The sequence below is a fragment of the Rhinolophus sinicus genome, linkage group LG11 (genome assembly GCF_036562045.2).
Source record: "Rhinolophus sinicus isolate RSC01 linkage group LG11, ASM3656204v1, whole genome shotgun sequence".
Classification (NCBI taxonomy): Eukaryota; Metazoa; Chordata; class Mammalia; order Chiroptera; family Rhinolophidae; genus Rhinolophus; species Rhinolophus sinicus.
In genome coordinates, this window is record NC_133760.1 from 54477080 (window position 1) to 54494719 (window position 17640).

Below are 17640 nucleotides of genomic sequence, written 5' to 3' on the forward strand. Positions count from 1 at the left end.
AAAATGCCTCAGGGCCTGAATTAGTGATGGATTTCCCTTGCTGCAAGCCCAGCCTGAACCAAAGCTTCCATCCCAGTTGATGGCTGAAGGGCAAGTGAATACTGGATGTGGCACAGAGGGCCTCAAGGGCTCTGGAAGGATGCCTGTGCCGGGTACCTGCTGGGAAGTAGGCCCCAGGGCAAGAGGAGGAGACCCAGGGTTTCCAAAGGGTTTGAGGGAGAGAGAGGCAGGGCTTTTTGTGTTGTTCTTTTTTTAGTGAAATAAATTTTTCCTAAGGTCCTTCCATTTGTTCTGGAAAACTGAAAAATGAGTTTAAAAACCTTTATCACCCCGCCTCCACCCCCGTTTTTCCTGGGCATAATACACCAAAACTAAGTCACTGGGTCCGTGAGAGGTGTTAAAACGGTAAATCTACATACACTTGAGATTTCCCGGCAATGACTGTTCTTTCCCCCCCATATAGGGGGAAACTCCCAAAGTTTCAAACTGCGCGGTTCCCTCATTAGCGACCTGGTCTGATTCGCTGGTGTGGGACGCTGGGGTCCCTTAGCCCCAGCGTCCCAGGGAGGGATAGGCGCCCGAGCTGCGCCTGTGGGTGGCCGCGCCCGCCAAGTGCCAGGCCCAAGGGTCGCCTCCGCCCGACAGCAGCCTGGCAGGCGGGGCTGGCGGCGCGTCTGCCCCCGGCGTCTACGCCCGCAGCCCAGGCGAGGGTGGGTGGCCGGGCGCGCCCGTTGGCGCCGGCGGCCGCGGTGGCTGCAGGCCGCGGGCCGCAGGCCGCAGGTGTGCGGTCCTTCGGGCTGCAGGGGGCGCTGTGTGCGCCCCTCGGCGCGGCCGCGAGCGCAGCTCTTGTTTCAAGGGCAGGTGGTGCACGTGGCTCGGACGCAGCTCGCGGCCCCCGGGTAGAAGCTCTGAGGTTGGGTGGCACCGCTCCGCCGCCGCCGCCGCTGCCGCCAGCGCACCGCGCCACACCTGCCAGGCCGGCCCGAGTTGAGCAGCCGAGAGAGGGACGCCGGCAGCCATGGCCGAGGCGGGGCCCGCCCGGGTAAGGGCCCTGGTGCGCGGAGGCCCAGACGGGCCGGGCGGCCGCCGCCACCGCGTGCGCCCGCGAGGGTCGGGGCCCCGCGGCGTGGAGCGGCCCCGCGGCGCGGCCTCCTCGCCGCTGCCTCGTCCCCGCCGCGTCAGGCCCGCTCACCTCCGCAGCCACTCTCCCTGGCGCCCGCGCCCGCCTGTAGGCCGAGCGACCCGGCGGCCCAAACACCAGGCCAGGCGGCGGGGCGCGGCGATGACAAGACTTGCATTTGAAGAGAGTGGCCGGTTCCCCCATCCATTGTCTCACTGAAGGCCCAGCGGCTCCCGAGCAGGCGGGGAGGGGAGGGTCGCCAGCCCCATTTCGTTCTGACAACCCACGTCTGAGGCTTAGGGAAGGGACTGGCCCAAGGTCACTGACGCAGGTGAGGCCAGGCCAGGACTTCTAATTACACCTCCTTTACGGTACCCAGGAGTCTGCTTTTACCTAAGAGAAAGGTATTGAATGCTGTGTACAAAAGGGATTGTAGGTGTTTTTTGTTTTTTTTTTAATTAGCACATTTAAGAATGTTGGCTGATAACGCACAGTGCGTAAAATTCAGAGAAAACAGTGCTTTGGCCGTTTTGGACACAGTAGAAAAACACTTGGAAAGAGTTCTCTAAATGGTTTCTACTATTAACAGTACATCGCAATGAATTTTTTGGAACCTTGATTTTTCTGGATGCTTCTTAAGGAGGAACTTTGGCTCCCTGCTGTGTAATTAGCAGTTTGGTGTATGATTCCTTTAGGGTTCCCAGAGTGCAAGGGAGAAAGAGGGGGGTGGCAGTTCTGCAGGTTTATGGCTCTGTCCACCGAGGGGAGCCCTTGGGAAGGCCTTTCTGTACAGGTGACTGTTGAGACCTGTACAACACAAGCCGTGGGAAGGCGAGGGAGGCGGCGAAGGTTAAACTATAATAAAGAGACAGAGACTCATGTACAGTTAAATCACAGAGGACCAAGGGACTCGCAGCCTCAAAAGACTGGAGCCCCGAATCGGGTCACTGACAGTATTTATTGATTACAAACAATGAGCATCACATGATTAGAGGCAGGGTCTGTGAAACTCTTACACCATTTCAAAAAAATGATTTCAGTACCCAATTATTTGTCCCAAAGCAGCCAAAGCATAACGTCCCAAGATGACTAAGGTGCGGTATGCACCACCCTGGGGGAAAGTCTCGGGTGAAACTGTCCCATGAGCTGAGCAGAAAGAGCTTGATCTTAACGCTCTAGCTGGCCTCTCTCACAATAAGGTGAGAGGGAGTAGCAGGGGCCAGCAGCAGCTTCCCACAAGAACAAAGGAAGGAGGGGCAAGGCTGCCTCCTATTATTTCTTATAGCAGCTCATTGGGGTCTCAACGGGTCCCGTCTGGCTTGAGTTGTCCCTCCCGTGAAGAATCTTACTCATCGTTGACCGCAGACCCTTCTCTTGAAGACCAGATGGAGAGACTCAGGATATTATAAACTCAATCCCAGAGAGGCACGATCCCACAAATTCTTCTTTCCTTAGGGAATGGTTGGGGGGGACAGACGGCTAGGCTGCTTTGTGACCACAGGTGACATCAGCTCCCAGCTAGCCCAGGACCCCTCCCTCAGCACCCTTTCTGACCCTCCCTATCCTGCCCCTTTTCCTCTGTTGTCTCGCAACACCTGAAATTCCAAGAAAAGCTCCCCGAACAGGACTGATTTGCCCTCAACTTTTGTGAGCCTGTGGGTTTTACACTCTTGTTTATCATGACTATTTCTATGCAGAATTTTTCTCCTGGAGAAGGAAGAAAGAACCATGTATTAAGCATTTTTCTGCATTTCCATTGTACCATGACTATGACGGGAGTTCCGTAATTGTTATTAAATGAAGGTGTTGTTTAATTGCTCATTCATTCATTCAGTAGGTATTGATTACCTGCTGTGAGGGAGGCAACAGTGTTCTTGTGGGGAAACCATAACACAGGCAGCACACAGTCAACAAGAAACACTGGGAATAAACACTGAATAAAGACTCGTGGAGCGTATGTTCTTGTGGGGAAACCATAACAGTCAACATAGGTTACGACTGCTCTGCAGGAAGGACTGATGGGCCTATTTTAGATGTTGGTTGCTGACGGTCTCTGTTAGGTGATATTTAAGCTGGAGGTTTGTGTGAGAGGAAGCCAGGAGCACAGAGCAATGCAGGACAAGCTGATGCAAAGATGGAGGAGAACTGGGTGTGTGTGTCCTAAGAGTCCGAGGAGGCGAGGGTGGCCGGAGTGTCGCAAGTGCCCAGGACGATGTAAAGTCAGGGAGGCAGGCTGCAGGCTGGTGAGAAGTTTAGATTTTATTCTAGATCCACTGGGGACCTATTGAAGAGTTTCAAGCTGGGGACTGAAAATGAACTTGTCTGTGTTTTTGAAACATCACTGACCCCCCTGTGGAAAGTGTGTTGTGAGGGAGAAGGGTGCCGGGGGGGGGGGGGGGGGAGTCACGTGGGTGGAATTGCAGTGGCTCATGTGAAAGGTGATTAGGACTTGAGATCGGTTCAGAAGTCAAACAGATGGGACTTGTTTGACCCTGAAGGATGAATGAAATGGCGGGGTGAGATGGCAGTTCATCTTTCCAGCCAGGCTTTTAGCAAGATCGCCTGGGACGGAGGCCCTCTGTGCTCAGGGAAGGCTTGTCCATCGGGCACCTGGCTGAGCTGAGGTACTTCAGCTGCTCTTTTCCAAAGCGCTGAAGGACAGTGAAGTGAAAGAGGTGAAGCAGAAAGGCCATACGAACTGTCTCTACTGCACCCCTGAGCCAGAGCCGTCACCACCATCGACATTTTCGTCCTTCTCCTCTCAGCTGCATCAACATAGGTCTCCCGTTTATGGAGCACGTACCACAGGCTGGACATTGTGCTAAGTGCTTTTTACCAAACTGGGGCATTAATTCTCACAATCATCTCCCGTAGGTACCCTTACGAGCTAGTTCCGTTTTCTAGATGCAGAGGTGAAGTTGTAAGATGTTGAAGAAACCTTGCCCACAGGCGGCCAGCTTGTGAGTGGCCGAGCCGCTGGCTGCACCCAGACCGACTGCAGACCTCGCGTTCTCTGCTTCATTCAGAGCCTGGCCCGTCAATTCCAGCGGAGACGAAGATCCAGGAACGGAGTCCCCTGTCTGAGACAGCAGACACTTTCTCTTTTTGGCCATGTTTTTCCTCCTGTTTCCCCTTTGTAACACCTTGGTCTAGCCAGTGTCCCCTGTCCCAGAGGTTAGACTTCTAAGTGATGCCCTCACCTTCCCATCCCCCACTTGGCTGCCTGACTGGCAGATGGGGCTTGACCTGGGCCGGTGCCACTCTGAGTTTCTTTTTGAGGTGGACATTTTGATTGTGCAGTTCTGATAACATCTTTCATCTCTTGTGGACAGGCTCCAGAGAGGGAGAAGCAAACAGCGGACGGAAAGCCTCCAACACCTCCATTGCCCCAGCCGACTGCTGAGAACTCATACCTCTACTCCACGGAGATCACACTGTGGACGGTGGTAGCCGCCATCCACGCCTTGGAGAAGAAAGTGGATTCCTGTCTAGCCCGCTTGCTGACTCTGGAGGGGCGGACGGGGACAGCCGAGAAGAAGCTGGCCGACTGCGAGAAGACGGCCGTGGAGTTCGGGAACCAGCTGGAGGGCAAGTGGGCCGTGCTGGGGACCCTGCTGCAGGAGTATGGGCTGCTGCAGAGGCGACTGGAGAACATGGAGAACCTGCTGAGAAACAGAAATTTCTGGATCCTGCGGCTGCCCCCGGGCAGCAAGGGGGAGGTCCCCAAGGTAAGCCTGGCCACCTGGGGTGGGACAGCCTGAGGGGCCGCGCCTGGAAGTGTGGGTGAGCATGCATGACACTTGTGGTTGCAGGTGCCTGTGACCTTTGATGACGTTGCCGTGTATTTTTCCGAGCTGGAGTGGGGCAAGCTAGACGAATGGCAGAAGGAGCTCTACAAGCACGTGATGAGGGGCAACTATGAGACGCTGGTCTCCCTGGGTAAGGCCACGGAGTAGATCTGGGCCTCTAGAGTCAGTCTGTATCCCTGCTCTGGCTTCTGTTCCACGCATGTCTCTGCATCTCTGTGGGCAACTGGGTGGCAGGTGTCCAGTCCTGACCCAGCTCTCTCTGTCCGTTCTGTCCACAGATTATGCCATCTCCAAACCAGACATCCTCACCCGCATGGAGAGGGGAGAGGAGCCTTGTCCCGAAGGTGTGTGGTGCCAGGAGGAGGGGAACGAGAGGGAGGCAGCATGCCCGAGGAGGCTGGGCGCTGGTGAGTGGGGGCAAGATGGGGACCGGCCGGCTGGGGCAGACTGAACCATGTTTCCCCTCTCCTGCGCTTCCCAGACGTGCAGGGAGGCCAGGATGGGAGCACAGGCCTGTAACCGAAAGAAGGGCATGCTCTGTCCCAGGCCGACCAGTCGGGCAGCGGCAGGGCTTCTGCCTCACAGCCGCCCAGTGTCTGCATCTGTGCGAGGGCCAACAGTGCCCCCCTCACACGGAGGTTGTGGGGACCAAGTGCGATGGCTGCGTAAAACTGAGCGTTTATAGCAAATGGCGACTTGTTACTAACAGTCATGCTTGTAACAGCAGCATTATTGCCACCACCTCCTGCTTCCCCCTCCACCTCCGTCCCCCCAACTGTCACCTGCAGCTGTGAAGCCTGTAACGTACTGGCTTCCATTGTGGAAATGGACCCTCTTGGAGGAAGAGCCTGGGGCCAACTTCGTCCCCACAGCTGGTGTGTATAGGACAGTGGTTCCAAAGTTGACTGCATATCAGAATCTTCTGCAGAGCCTTTTATTTTTTTAGTAAAACTTTAAAAAATAAATGGCAGTAGAGAAAACAGTATAGCAAACCTCCAAATGGTCATCACCCAGATTCAACGATAATCAAGAGTTTGTTTGCCACATTTGCTCACCCATCTCTTTTTTTGCCACATTTGCTTCACCCATCTCTTTTTTTTCCCTAAACCAAAATACCATTATCACACCCAACGGATTCACATGTAATACCTAGTACATGTTCTGTTTTCTCCGATTGCATCAAAATCTTTTCTTTAGGGGTTTGGGTACTATTTGTAACAAACCAGTCTACTTATTGCATTTGGTTTACAAAAAGTGTGTAAAAAGGCTCCCCCCCCCCCAAAAAAAAAAAAAAACAAAAAAAACCTCAGGTTTATTGAGGTATAATTAACATGCCATATAGTTCATGGGTTAAAGTATACAATTCAGTTTTTTTACTATACTCAGTTTTGTGACCAGCACCACAATTTTAAAACTTTCTTTTATCGCCTTAAAGAAACCTGTAGCCGTTAACAGTGGCTTCCTCTTCCCCTCCCCCTACGCCCCAGCCATAGGCACCCACGAATCTGCTTTCTAGCTCTATAGATTTGCCTGTTCTAGGTATTTCATGTAAATGGAATCGTACACTTGAGACCTTTTGTGTCTGCCTTCTGCCGCTGAGCATGTTTCCCAGGCTCACCCATGCTGTAGCACGTCAGTCCTTCATTCCTTTTCATGGTCAAATAGCCTCACATTGAATGGACGTACTGCATTTTCTTTCTCCATTCAGCAATTGATGGGCCATCCTCACCGCACTCCCACCAACAGCCATCTGGGAGCTCCGCGGCAACTCAGCTTAAGGTGCCGTGTTCAATCTTAGTTGCAGAGGGCACTACCCACCATCCCTTGCGGGACTTGAGGAATCAAACTGGCAACCTTGTGGTTGAGAGCCCACTGGCCCATGTGGGAATCGAACCGGCAGTTTGGAGTTAGGAGCATGGAGCTCTAACCGCCTGAGCCACTGGGCCGGCCCCCATGTTTACCTTTTAAATGCCATTATTTCCTGCATTCTGGATTTGGTGTCATGTAACATGTTCTTATCTTTTCTCCATTTCCTATGAACTGGTAGATAGATCTAGAGGCTTACTTAGATTCAGGTTCAATCTCATTGCAAGTCTCCTCCAGCGGTGGTGCTGTGTACTCCTGCTCTGTCACATCAGGAGGCACAACAGGAGTCTGGTGGCTGCTTGTTGGCGATCGTCAGCCTTATCCTTCTGTTATAAAGTTTCCCATCAACTTTTCACCAATGTCCACTTAATTATCATGCCCCGTGTGTGACCTGATGCCCAGGTCCAGTGACTGCATTTGGGCTTCTGACCACCTGGGGGAACTCGGTGTTGTTCTCCGTGTCACTCATTAGTGTTCCCACGACCTCCCTCCATATCCAGAGCCCATCGGCAGCCCAGTGAGCCCTGACCAGAATGAGCCAAAAGAACGGCAGGCCCCTGAGCACCAGCAGGCCTCAGGAGAAGGAAACCCTGCGCCTGGAGCGAGCACGGGTGAGTGAGGCCTGCAGACAGCAGTGTGGACGGCATGGCAGCCGCAGGAGCAGGCGGCAGCACTGAGCAGAGGTGCTGAGGCTGCAGGTGGGAGACACAGCCGGCACTGGTGGGCTCAGCGGGGCGGCTTCCTGGGGAGCGGCCACTGAGACGCACCCTCAAGGAGGAGGAGATTGTAGCAGGAGAAAGCGGGCTCAGCACAGGTGTGGGTTCCACGGGTGAGCTGGCGGCCGGGTCCACCGGTCCGGCTGGAGTGAGGAGAAGGGCACACAAGAGTCGGATTGGGCTTCTTACCACGGTTAAATGACAGGAAGCTGTGTGTGGAGAGCCTGCGAGGAGCTCTGTGGCTTCAGTCATCCCTTCAAATGTGTCCGTCTGCTTCTGTTGAAAGGAAATGCCTGTCCATCCTTTCACCGAAATGGAGTAGGATTCCGAGGGCATTATCCTAGCGTTTGGCAGGATCCAGAGCCTTGTTTTCTGTCTCCAGACCGCTCTTCCCCTATGCCTCCTCCTTCCTGCTGGCCTCACTTCCGTCTCTGGGTTCTTTCTTTGCAGTCATCTCTGTGCATGTCCCCCACTGCATATGGGCTTCCTGCGGTTGGAAGTGACACCCCTCCCTTCTCTGTGTCCCTCCTTCCCACCTAGTGTGTAAGGAGAGATAGGACCTTCTTGTTTTCCCTGCTCTGTTACAGACCTGGCACTGTGCCTCAGGGGCCTTCCGAAACCCTCTGTCCTTTTGAGGCCTGTCAGGGTGACACTCAGATGCCGAGAGACCAGTCAGTCACTGGCACTGGCCCACATGGGAATTGGGGGCGTGGCCCTCACAGCTCTTCTGTCACCTCTGCGGCAGAGGCTAAGGAATGGGCACCTGCAGTCTCCTGGACAGAGCTGGGGCCCCTCTTCCAGGCAGGTAGTCAAGTGCATCCAGGGCCTGCTAGGGGATGGCTGTGTCACCCTGCAGGACCCTGCTGTTGGGAAAAACCCTCATGCGGTTCCCTTCCACAGGGCCCCCAGCCAGCACCAGCGTTTTGTCCTCGGTTAAACAAGAGAAAGAATCTTCAGATGGAGAGTCACCAACCTCCCCTCCCAGGGACATCCAGCCCGGCATGGGGCCAGGTGAGTGAACAGAGGGGGCCCTGTGGCCACAGCAGAGCCTCAGAGAAGCTGGGGGTCCCTTTGGGAGTAGGCTGAGGGTTGGCCTGATGGGACTTGGTAAGATGCCCTCCTGACTCCCCCAGGTGTTATTTCCCTGGGGCTCTGGGGACCCAGACCCCCTGTGGCCCTGGTCTTCCCTCACCGTGGTCTGGCCTACCTGGAAAGTTGCTGTTTAGAAAAAGCTGCATGCCGCCAGGTTTGCGATCTGGTTACAGGCCTCACAGCCACCCCGTGAAGTGACCCAGGCTCACAGCGTCCAGCGTCTTACAGTGTTGGCATATGGTGGCCTGTGATTTAAATTTAGTTCCCACTTAAGAGTCTACATTTTCTAGAAACTGGGCTGACACTCTGATGAGCAGGATAAAAGCAATTATTGCCCATTCTGGTCTTGGGCCAGGTTTTCTGTCCCAATAGAAAGGGCTGCAGCTCTCCCCTGGTTTCATCTGGTACCTTCTTTGGTGGGAGGCAGAGGTGAGAGTTGGGTCCATTGTGGGGTTGTGGCATGGTGGGGACCAAGCTGCAGATGGGCTTCAAGTGAAGGGATGTGGGGTCCTTGGCCTTGGCCAAGAATGGGTCCCAGGACTTTCACTGACCCTTTGGTTCAGGGACGCCATGTAGCCCATTCTATGCAATAACGTTTTACCCCAAAGTTTAGACGATTCTTACAGACTTTTCATGCCTCTTTAGCTATAGGACTAAATTAATAACAGTGGGTCATTTGTAACACAGAAATAAAGTTCTGTCTTGATTTCTTGGTGAGCGTTACAGGTAAGCTGTAGGGAGCAGAGAACCCAAGGTCTTGCCATCGGTGCGCTGGCCCTAGAGGGCCACCAGGGGCGGGCTGTCCTCTGCAACAGCCGCCCGGCTCCTGGCTTAAGTTCAAGCTTCAGCTAGAGCAGAAAGTGCTCTGGTCCTCGACCTTGGAAGTTGCTGGAAAGAGCTGAAGCTTTTCACTTTAATATGCAGAGGGCAAGGTTCCCGGTCACCCTTTGATCAGACTTGTGTTTTCGCAGCTGAGGCCACCAGAGTGGTGGGGGAGGTCAGAGAAGAGAGTGGCGGCGGACAGACTGCAGAGAAAACCAGAGGTGAGCGGCAGTGGGAGAATCTGGAAGCATGCACGGTGCTCCAAACAGGGCTTGGTGGCGTTCGGGACGCTCGCGACCCGCTGCTGAGACAACCTACCTCAGCGCTGCCTTTTTACTGCTCTGTCGTGGCAGTTCCTTTGCCTCAGTCCTGCCTCAAAGTCAGGTGTGACCCACCTGAGGCCCAGTGCCGCCTGTGTGTCGCCTGAGAGCATGGTGCCAGGCAGTGACAGATGCTTGGTGTGGCTCAAAAGGGGATGAATAGCTCTGAGTGTGACTAAGGCACCTACAGCCTCCAGGCCTGAGGCCTCTTACCTAGTCTGGAGGCAGTTGGCCCACAGGGCTCAGTGCCATTCATAGACTAGAGCTCAAGTTGTCAGAACTCCTGGGGTCCAGCATGGCTGACGTATCTCAGTGTCCAGGGGCTCTGCGTCTTGTTGCCTCCCCTACATTTTCCCACCTGTGTCTCCCACTGGTTTGACTGCTGACCTCACGGCTCCCTAGCTCCCTGTTTGCAGCTCTGTCTCCTCTCTCCCGGTGTCCTTAGCTTGGCCCACAGGCATAGGCCACATGACAACAAACAGACTGGATGGAGTCGGGGACTGTTTGGTGGCACAGAGGGAGCAGGGCTCAGCTCTGAGCTATGGGCCCGGCACTGGGGGAGCAGGGATGGAGTGAAGGCAGGAGTGGGGTGGGTGCCTCTGCAGCCGCACCTGGAAGGCAGGACCGAGGCGAGGGGCCTGGGGGGTGGCCAGTTGTGGCCCATGTAAAATCAGTGGCGATTGCTTCCCGCAGGTGGTGGTGGTGATGTGGTCATCAAGACAGAAGCACAGCCTGAGGATGAGATGATGCCGGATCAGCTTTTCCTGGAGGTGTCCCCCAGCCAGACGGAGAGTAGAATCCCCAAGGGGCCCAAGGGCAGGACTGGGGGTCCCCGCCGGCTTCGTTCCCAGGGCGTGCCGAGGGTGCGGGCGGGGGTCGCTCGGCCGGCTGGAGCGGCGGGAGAGCCGCCCCGCATCCTCCCTCGCCTGAGAGAGCGGACCTTCCCCTGCCCCGATTGTGGGCAGAGGTTCCCCTTGAAGATGAACCTGACCATTCACCAGCGCACCCACGTGGAGGACAAGCACCGGGAGAAGCAGAGCAGCTCGGCCCCCGGGTTGGGGGAGGCCCACTCCACGCTGGAGCCAGGGGAGGTGGTGGTGTCCGGCCCTGTCATCTGCTGGCTCCCCGAGGAGCCCGAGGGCCACCGCTCCCTGGCAGGCCGTCCCTTTGTGGGGAAGAAGGCGGCGGCCCCCAAGGTGTACCACTGCAGCGAGTGCCTGCGCTTCTTCCCGGAGCACAGGAGCCTGCTGCTGCACCAGCGCCAGCACACGGGCCACCGCCAGGGCTGGCCCGCCTGTCCCTACTGCAGCAAGTTCTTCCGCCGGCCCTCGGACCTCTTCCGGCACCAGCGCATCCACACTGGCGAGCGGCCCTACCAGTGCCCCCAGTGCGACCGGGCCTTCAACCGGAGCCATCACCTGGCCATCCACATGCACATTCACGCCCGCGCCCAGGCGGGCCGGCACTTCGCTGCTCCCTCTGCCCGCCAGGGGAGCCCGTCCAGACTCCGGCCCAGACACACGGAGGACGGCTGACCAGGCAGGAGCCTGCAGGGCCACGCGGGCAGGAGCTTCTCTCCATCTGGCCTTTCTCCTCGTGCCTGGTGCCCTTCCTCATTCTGGGATGGCGTTGGAAAGATGTGTGGGTTTTCTTTCTCTTTTTTCCATTCAAATGGGAAGCAGCAGCCTTTTTGGTGACAGTGTATGATGAGGGTGACAGATGCCTCAAGTTCCTTTCCTAAGTTTGTCCCTCTTTACGGCCTTTGCTACATTCCTGACTTACAGAGGACCCCTTAAGGATTGTGGATGCCAAGTTTTTGGTGGGGGACTTTGGAGGGTGCCGTGGACTGACAAGCAGACCAGAGACAGTAGGGCTCAATGAAACATTGGGGTTCTGGGGTTTTTGTTTCATACCCAGAGGTCTGGTGCCTGCTGCAACATGAGAAGCAGCAGAGTGGACCGACAGCCTGAAGAATAGGCACTGGAAATTTGAGTTTTCTACTTTTCTATTTTAAAACTTTGATTTTTTTCCTCTTCATGGAACGTTTCTAGTGTTTTTGTAAGTGTCGTGTGTGGTTGCAAAGGGGCCAACACCTCCTGAGCGTCAGGAATTATTCTGCCACGTGCTTGTGTGTGGGGACAGCAGAGGGGCTGTCCAGCCCTGCCTGGGTGTTGACGGGGGTGCCTTGGCTGCTGCCCTGGAAACCAGGCGTCTTCCCAGGTGTACGCCTTGGCCCAGAGTGACTCGCAGCATTCCTGGTCCTCCCTGCAGTGGGTATTCACATCCATGCTTGACTTCATCATTGGAGACGGGGAAACTGAAGCCCAGAGCGGATGACACGTCCCCCAAAGCCTCAGTGTTCACGGGTGTGTGTGCTCCATGGACTGGACCCCATACGTCACTGCAAGGGGGGACCTCAGGAAGCTCCTGAGAGGAAGACCCTGGTCTGGGTGCGGCTGGTCAGCCACCCTGGACACTGGGGTGGCCGGGCCTGATTTGACCTATTAAAGGAAGGGGCTGTCTCCATGAACTTGGGGCTCTGGCAGAGTTAGGCAAAGAAATCTGGGTAAATTTTTAACCACCTCCAGCCTCACTTTCCTCATTTGTCAAAGGGGGTAATGACCCCAGTGCTTCCTACCTCATCTTACGGTTGTCAGGGTCATGATAGATTTCAGAGGCAACGGGACAAATAGGAAGCCTTGTTTTGTCCTTTGAAGTTCAGGGCCCCCTTTCTCATCCATGTTGATTTCCAGCCCTTTTCCCCCAGGTAGAGTCCCTCAGAAAGACCCTTTATTTTGTGAAGTGGAAAGTCCGGGGGGTGCAGAGGGAGGTAACTTTCCCATCGTGCTACATCCCTCAGGAGCCCTTTGTATTTCAGTGAAACAAATTGTTACCAAAGCGATGAGATTCAAACTGGAAGTTCAGGCAATAGTGTCAGGCCTGGTGGGAAAATCTTGACAACAGCTAGCTCTTGTGCCTCTTCAATCATACCATGATGGGTGCTGCCTATAGCTCAGCCCTCAGGTGGATGGATTATGAAGCTGAAGTGATGGGTCCTCAGCCATTCTGGTGGTCTTACCTGGCACTGTGCGTTCAGACATGCATCCACTTCCTATTGCCCTTTCTGACACTCACTCATCTCCCCAAGTCTTGAACAGAGTTGGGGGCAGATGGTAACATTGCCATCATGTCTGGGGCGCGAGTGAGTGTACAAGTCAGTGACAGCTCAGCCAAGCTCCCCTGGGCTTGGGAAGAAGTGCTACACCTCCCTGCTGTGGATTCTACTTGTCTGCTCTAGCAGCCCCAACCCTCTCCAGGGGCCCCACCAGTCAGGGCTGGGCTGTCAGCAAGTGCTCAAACAGGATATGGTGCAAATGTAGCTGCTCAGACCTTAACCATCAGCTCCAAGAGCTGGTCTCAGGTGTTTCCTGGGGAGCCTTCAGGACTAAGAGTTCCCAGACATGTTTGGCTAATGCTAAATGACCCGTGTCCGTACAGGTACTAATAGCCAAACCATGAGTAATTGACCCGTTTGTTCCAAGACTATTTGGGATCATTTGATGAGCCCTCTGTCTTCAGGCAAGTAGACGGTATCCTCAGTTCCCATTTTTAGGTGCCATGAAATGACAAGGGGAGGTTCACTGGCTTGCCCGAGGTCTCATGGAAACTAAGAACTGTTCCCAGCCCTCCTGCCCTCCTGCCTGTCACGTGGCACCAGAGGTACCTCTTCTACACACACCTCTCACTTGCCAGCCTGTTTATTTCTGGTGAGCTGGGACCTCGCCTAATTTCCAGCTGCACCCCTAAGGCTCACTGATCTGTACTCTGCACACTGAGTTCTCAAGAAACTCTTGCTGAGCATGGGCATACATTTAAGGGTGCCCCAGGGCCAGAAAATGGGGTCCAATCCTGGAATGTGAAGTTCTCTCTATGGAGAAAAAGCAGGGGTGTATGCACATGTGGGTGTGTGTCAGGCGTGATTAGATCTAGATGCTTGTAGCTACACCACGTCCATGCCAGCCCAGCCTGCACACCTGAATGTCCCCACTGCCGTGAGTGGGTGAGCAGCTGGCTTTTTGTCCGCTCAGTCTTCCTCTGGAGACAGGTTCGGAACAAAGTGCTTTAATTCCCTCTGCCTGGCCACGAAGTTCCTCTTCCGGAAGAGGGTCCCAGTGTGCTGCGAGGCAGTGGGGTGACGGAGGATGCTGGCCTTCAGGGAGGTGGCTTCTTGGCCCACACCTGTTTCTCTATCGGTCGGACCTCTGCTCCGCAGAGCCCTAGTGTGTGAGGGGAGGAGGGACCAGGATTCTGTTAGGCTGGGAAAGCCAATGACTGGCCAGATGGAGCGGGACTGACAGAAGTCAGTGGAGCAGAGAGGGAGGAAGAGAAAATGGAAGAAGGGAGGACGCACCTGGCATATAGCTGGTCCTATAGGTGGACGAGTAAGTGATGACAGTGAGAGCTAGGATGTCATAAGGCAGGCTGCCTGCTGCTGGAGCTGCGCTCTAAGAGTCCAGAAACAACAGTGAGGTGCACAGTTCAAGAGGTGTAATTAAGGGTTAGAAGCAGACTTGGGGGTATAGCTCAGGGGTAGAGCATTTGACTGCAGATCAAGAGGTCCCTGGTTCAAATCCAGGTGCCCCCTTGCTAAAGTCACCTTTAGCTGTTACGTAGTAAATGAGGAGGCAAATGACTGCTCTTGTCACCCACCTTGGTCCCTGGCACCTGCCTCCCCAGGTGGACTGTGCTGTGTCCTAGCACGTATGCACTCAGGTGCTCCCTGGGCCTCGGTTCTCTTCTGTGGAGTGGTGGTTGTGAGGACTAACCGAGGTCATGTCTAGTCGTTCTGTGTGGCCTAGGCCTTCCCCCAGTGACAACGGGCGAGGCCCAGTCCTTCCTTTAGAAGAGATCCAGACTTCCAAAATGTTTCCTGGGTTGATGGAGCATACCTTGTATGTGGCATCAAAAAGTGCACTCCACAACGTGTGCTTAAACAACATGGACTTAACGGTGGAATGTTGAAAGCTTTTCATTTAAAATCAGAATGAGACAATTTCTACTATCAACATCTGTACTCAACATTACGCTGGAGGTCCTAGCCAGCACAATAAGGTAAGAAAAAGAAATAAGATATATGAGGATTGGCTAGAGGAAAATAAAACATTTACATTTTTCAGATGATGTGATGATATGCGTATTAGGAAATCCAAAAGAATTACAAACAAATTATGAGAATTAATGAGTGTCTAGGGAGACTACTGCCACAGACCCTACATTTCCTTACCCCCTTTAGCCTGGCAAAACTACAACCTTTAAAATGATACCCGAGAAATCATGCACATTTTAAAAGTCTAAATTAATGAATATCTTTATCTTCCTCTCCAATTACATAAACACTTTCACTGTTATCACCCCATTTCTTATATGTTATTGTTAACCAGTATTTTAGTTCTATCTTAAAAAAAACTTTATAATTGGACATTAATATTGTGTTACATGGTCAACGATTTTCAATTTACTTACATCTCTTACAATTTCTTTGTTCAACTTTCCTTCTTGTATCTCACACTTCCCATGTGGGCTCATTTTACTTCAAAGTATATATTTACAGTTTTTCTAGTGAGTGTCTCTCGGAGGGAAGCTCTTAGCGTTGTCTGTTCCTGCAGAACAGTTTGACTGGAAGACAATTCAGAGCTGACTTATGTCCTCTCAGCACAGGGAATGTGTCATCGCATTACCTTCTGGCTTCCTTCGCACCTGTGCAGAGTCGCCCGCAGTCCAACCATTGTTCCTTTGTAGGTCATCTCAGAATTCTCTCTGGCGACCTTCAGAAGACACAGGCCTCACCCCCAGCCAGGAGATCAAGTTCACATTGGAGAGCACGCACGGGGGCCAGGTGAGGCTTCAGCAAGAAGAGAGGGAACTGGAAGCCCTTCACCACCTCTAGTGACTAGAGTGCTGGGGGCACCCAGATTTGAACTGGGGACCTCTTGATCTGCAGGCAAATGCTCTGCCCCTGATCAATATCCCCTGCCACACCAGTGAGGCCCGATAAACCCCCTTTCCCTGTGCAGACACACCCAGAGCTCCTGCCGACGCCCCTACAGCATGGGTGGGCTGAGTTGCCAGACCTGCTCTGCTGCTGACTCACTCCCAGCATTAGAAGCAACAGCTTCCCTCGTCCCACAGCTCCACGACCTCTCCACCTTCAGGCCCTGGAGGAGGGCAGTAACCTGGGGAGCATCCCAACTGCTGGAAGGGTCTGCTGTCACATCTGTATTGCGGTTTTTGTGCTGAGCACCTGAATACAGAGACTCAATGCCTGATGGCCCGGCCAAGCACGCAGCACCTCAGAGCGAGGACACACGTTGGCTGGATGTGGATCAGAGCTCTGTACGACGCCACACCCGAGGATGCTGGCTGACCCTCCCCTGTGCGCCAAACCTCCGTGTGTCCAACCTGCTAACTGCTGGGTGAGATGAGCTGTCTGAAGAAATGGCTGGAGAAGTGACAGTCTCTGGGCCCCAAGCCCACCTCTCTGTGCTCTGCTCTGTGATCTGGTCTGTGAACCACGCTTCTCCTCTGTCAGGTGGCTTCCTGGTTGGTCCTGCCAATGGGCTCCACAGGGATGCAAGGTTGGAGCAGGAAGAAGCACTTGCTCCCGCTGGCCTGCTCCGGCTTCCTGTCAGTGTCACCTGGCAGTGACAGTCCATTCCAGTAGCAACGGTGGCTGCCATGTTCAGTTTGCTGCTCACAGCCCGGCCACATCATGACCCTTGAGGGACACTAGTGTCTCCTTAGAGATCTGAGTCACCGATCCACAGAGATACTCCACAATCTTGTATGATTTATCACGTTTGTCCCCTTGTGTTTGTCCCCCAGACCCTGGAGTGGCAGCTGCTTCTACAGAAACTACTTCCATGATAATAGTCTTCCCTTTCAGCCCATTCAGTTCTAATTCCTGGTTCTTGTGGGTTGAATTGTGTCCCCCAAAAGGATACGTTGAAGTCCTAGCCCTCAGTGTCCAGGAACGTGTCCTTATTTGGAGAGGGTCGTCAAAGATGGAATTAATTAAGGTGAGGTCCCCATGGGGTAGCGTGTGCCCTTAATCCCATATGACCTGGGTTTTTGTAAGAAGTGGAAAGCCACACAGGAGGGGACAGCCATGTGGAGACAGGCAGAGACTGGAGTGATGCATCTACAAGACGAGGAATGCCAAGGAGTGCCAGCAAACACTGGAGGCTGGAAAGAGGCAAGGAAGGACCTTCTAGAGCCTTCAGAGAGAGCGTGGCCCTGCTGACACCTTGATTTCCGACTCTGGCCTCCAGAGCTGTAAGACTAAAGTTTTCTGTTGATTATGTCACCCACTCTGTGGTACTTTGTTACAGAAGCTGCAGGAAACTGATGCACTGGTTAACAGTTGTTTATGTTAAATTCTGTTACATTAACCCCTGTAGTTTTTCTCTCTGGACTGCACCCTGGAAGACAATTAAATTGGCGTCCTAGGGGAGGGGACCATTGGTGTCCCAGGAAACAGACCCTCAAAGAGGGTGTTGGGGATGGATTTGGTCTTGTCCTTGGTCTGCAGGGCCGTGCCCAGTGCCTGACTGGATCCTGCATCGGAAGAGATGGTCGTCAGTGTGCTGTTCCGTGGGCTCCAGCCAGCCTCCTCCTGTTAGGGGACCAGAATATAGTCTCTATGGAACTGGTCTTGTCAGTTCAGCTGAAGGAGGAAAAGAGGGCTCCCGAAGGGGGCACCTGGATTTGAACCAGGGACCTCTTGATCTGCAGTCAAATGCTCTACCCCTGAGCTATACCCCCTCTTACTGCTGATAGTGTATAATTAATAAACTTCTTTACGGTCCCACGCCTGCCTGTTTTACCTTGGACTCTCA

General features: G+C 54.0%; 1 protein-coding gene and 2 non-coding genes across 3 annotated transcripts; 2 read left to right on the forward strand and 1 right to left on the reverse strand.

Moving 5' to 3' along the window:
- The first annotated feature begins 721 nt into the window (after positions 1-721).
- ZNF783 (zinc finger protein 783) lies at positions 722-11782 on the forward strand. The gene is made up of 8 exons (XM_074315207.1): positions 722-1042; positions 4453-4848; positions 4933-5059; positions 5208-5336; positions 7296-7406; positions 8412-8522; positions 9575-9646; positions 10439-11782. The coding sequence occupies exons 1-8, from the start codon at positions 1019-1021 to the stop codon at positions 11278-11280; spliced, it is 1812 nt and encodes a 603-aa protein (XP_074171308.1). The 5' UTR covers positions 722-1018; the 3' UTR covers positions 11281-11782.
- Positions 11783-14318: 2536 nt separating this feature from the next.
- On the forward strand, positions 14319-14390 carry TRNAC-GCA (transfer RNA cysteine (anticodon GCA)). The gene has a single exon. It is a non-coding gene; the product is annotated as a tRNA-Cys (tRNA).
- Positions 14391-17494: 3104 nt separating this feature from the next.
- On the reverse strand, positions 17495-17566 carry TRNAC-GCA (transfer RNA cysteine (anticodon GCA)). The gene has a single exon. It is a non-coding gene; the product is annotated as a tRNA-Cys (tRNA).
- Positions 17567-17640: the final 74 nt, after the last annotated feature.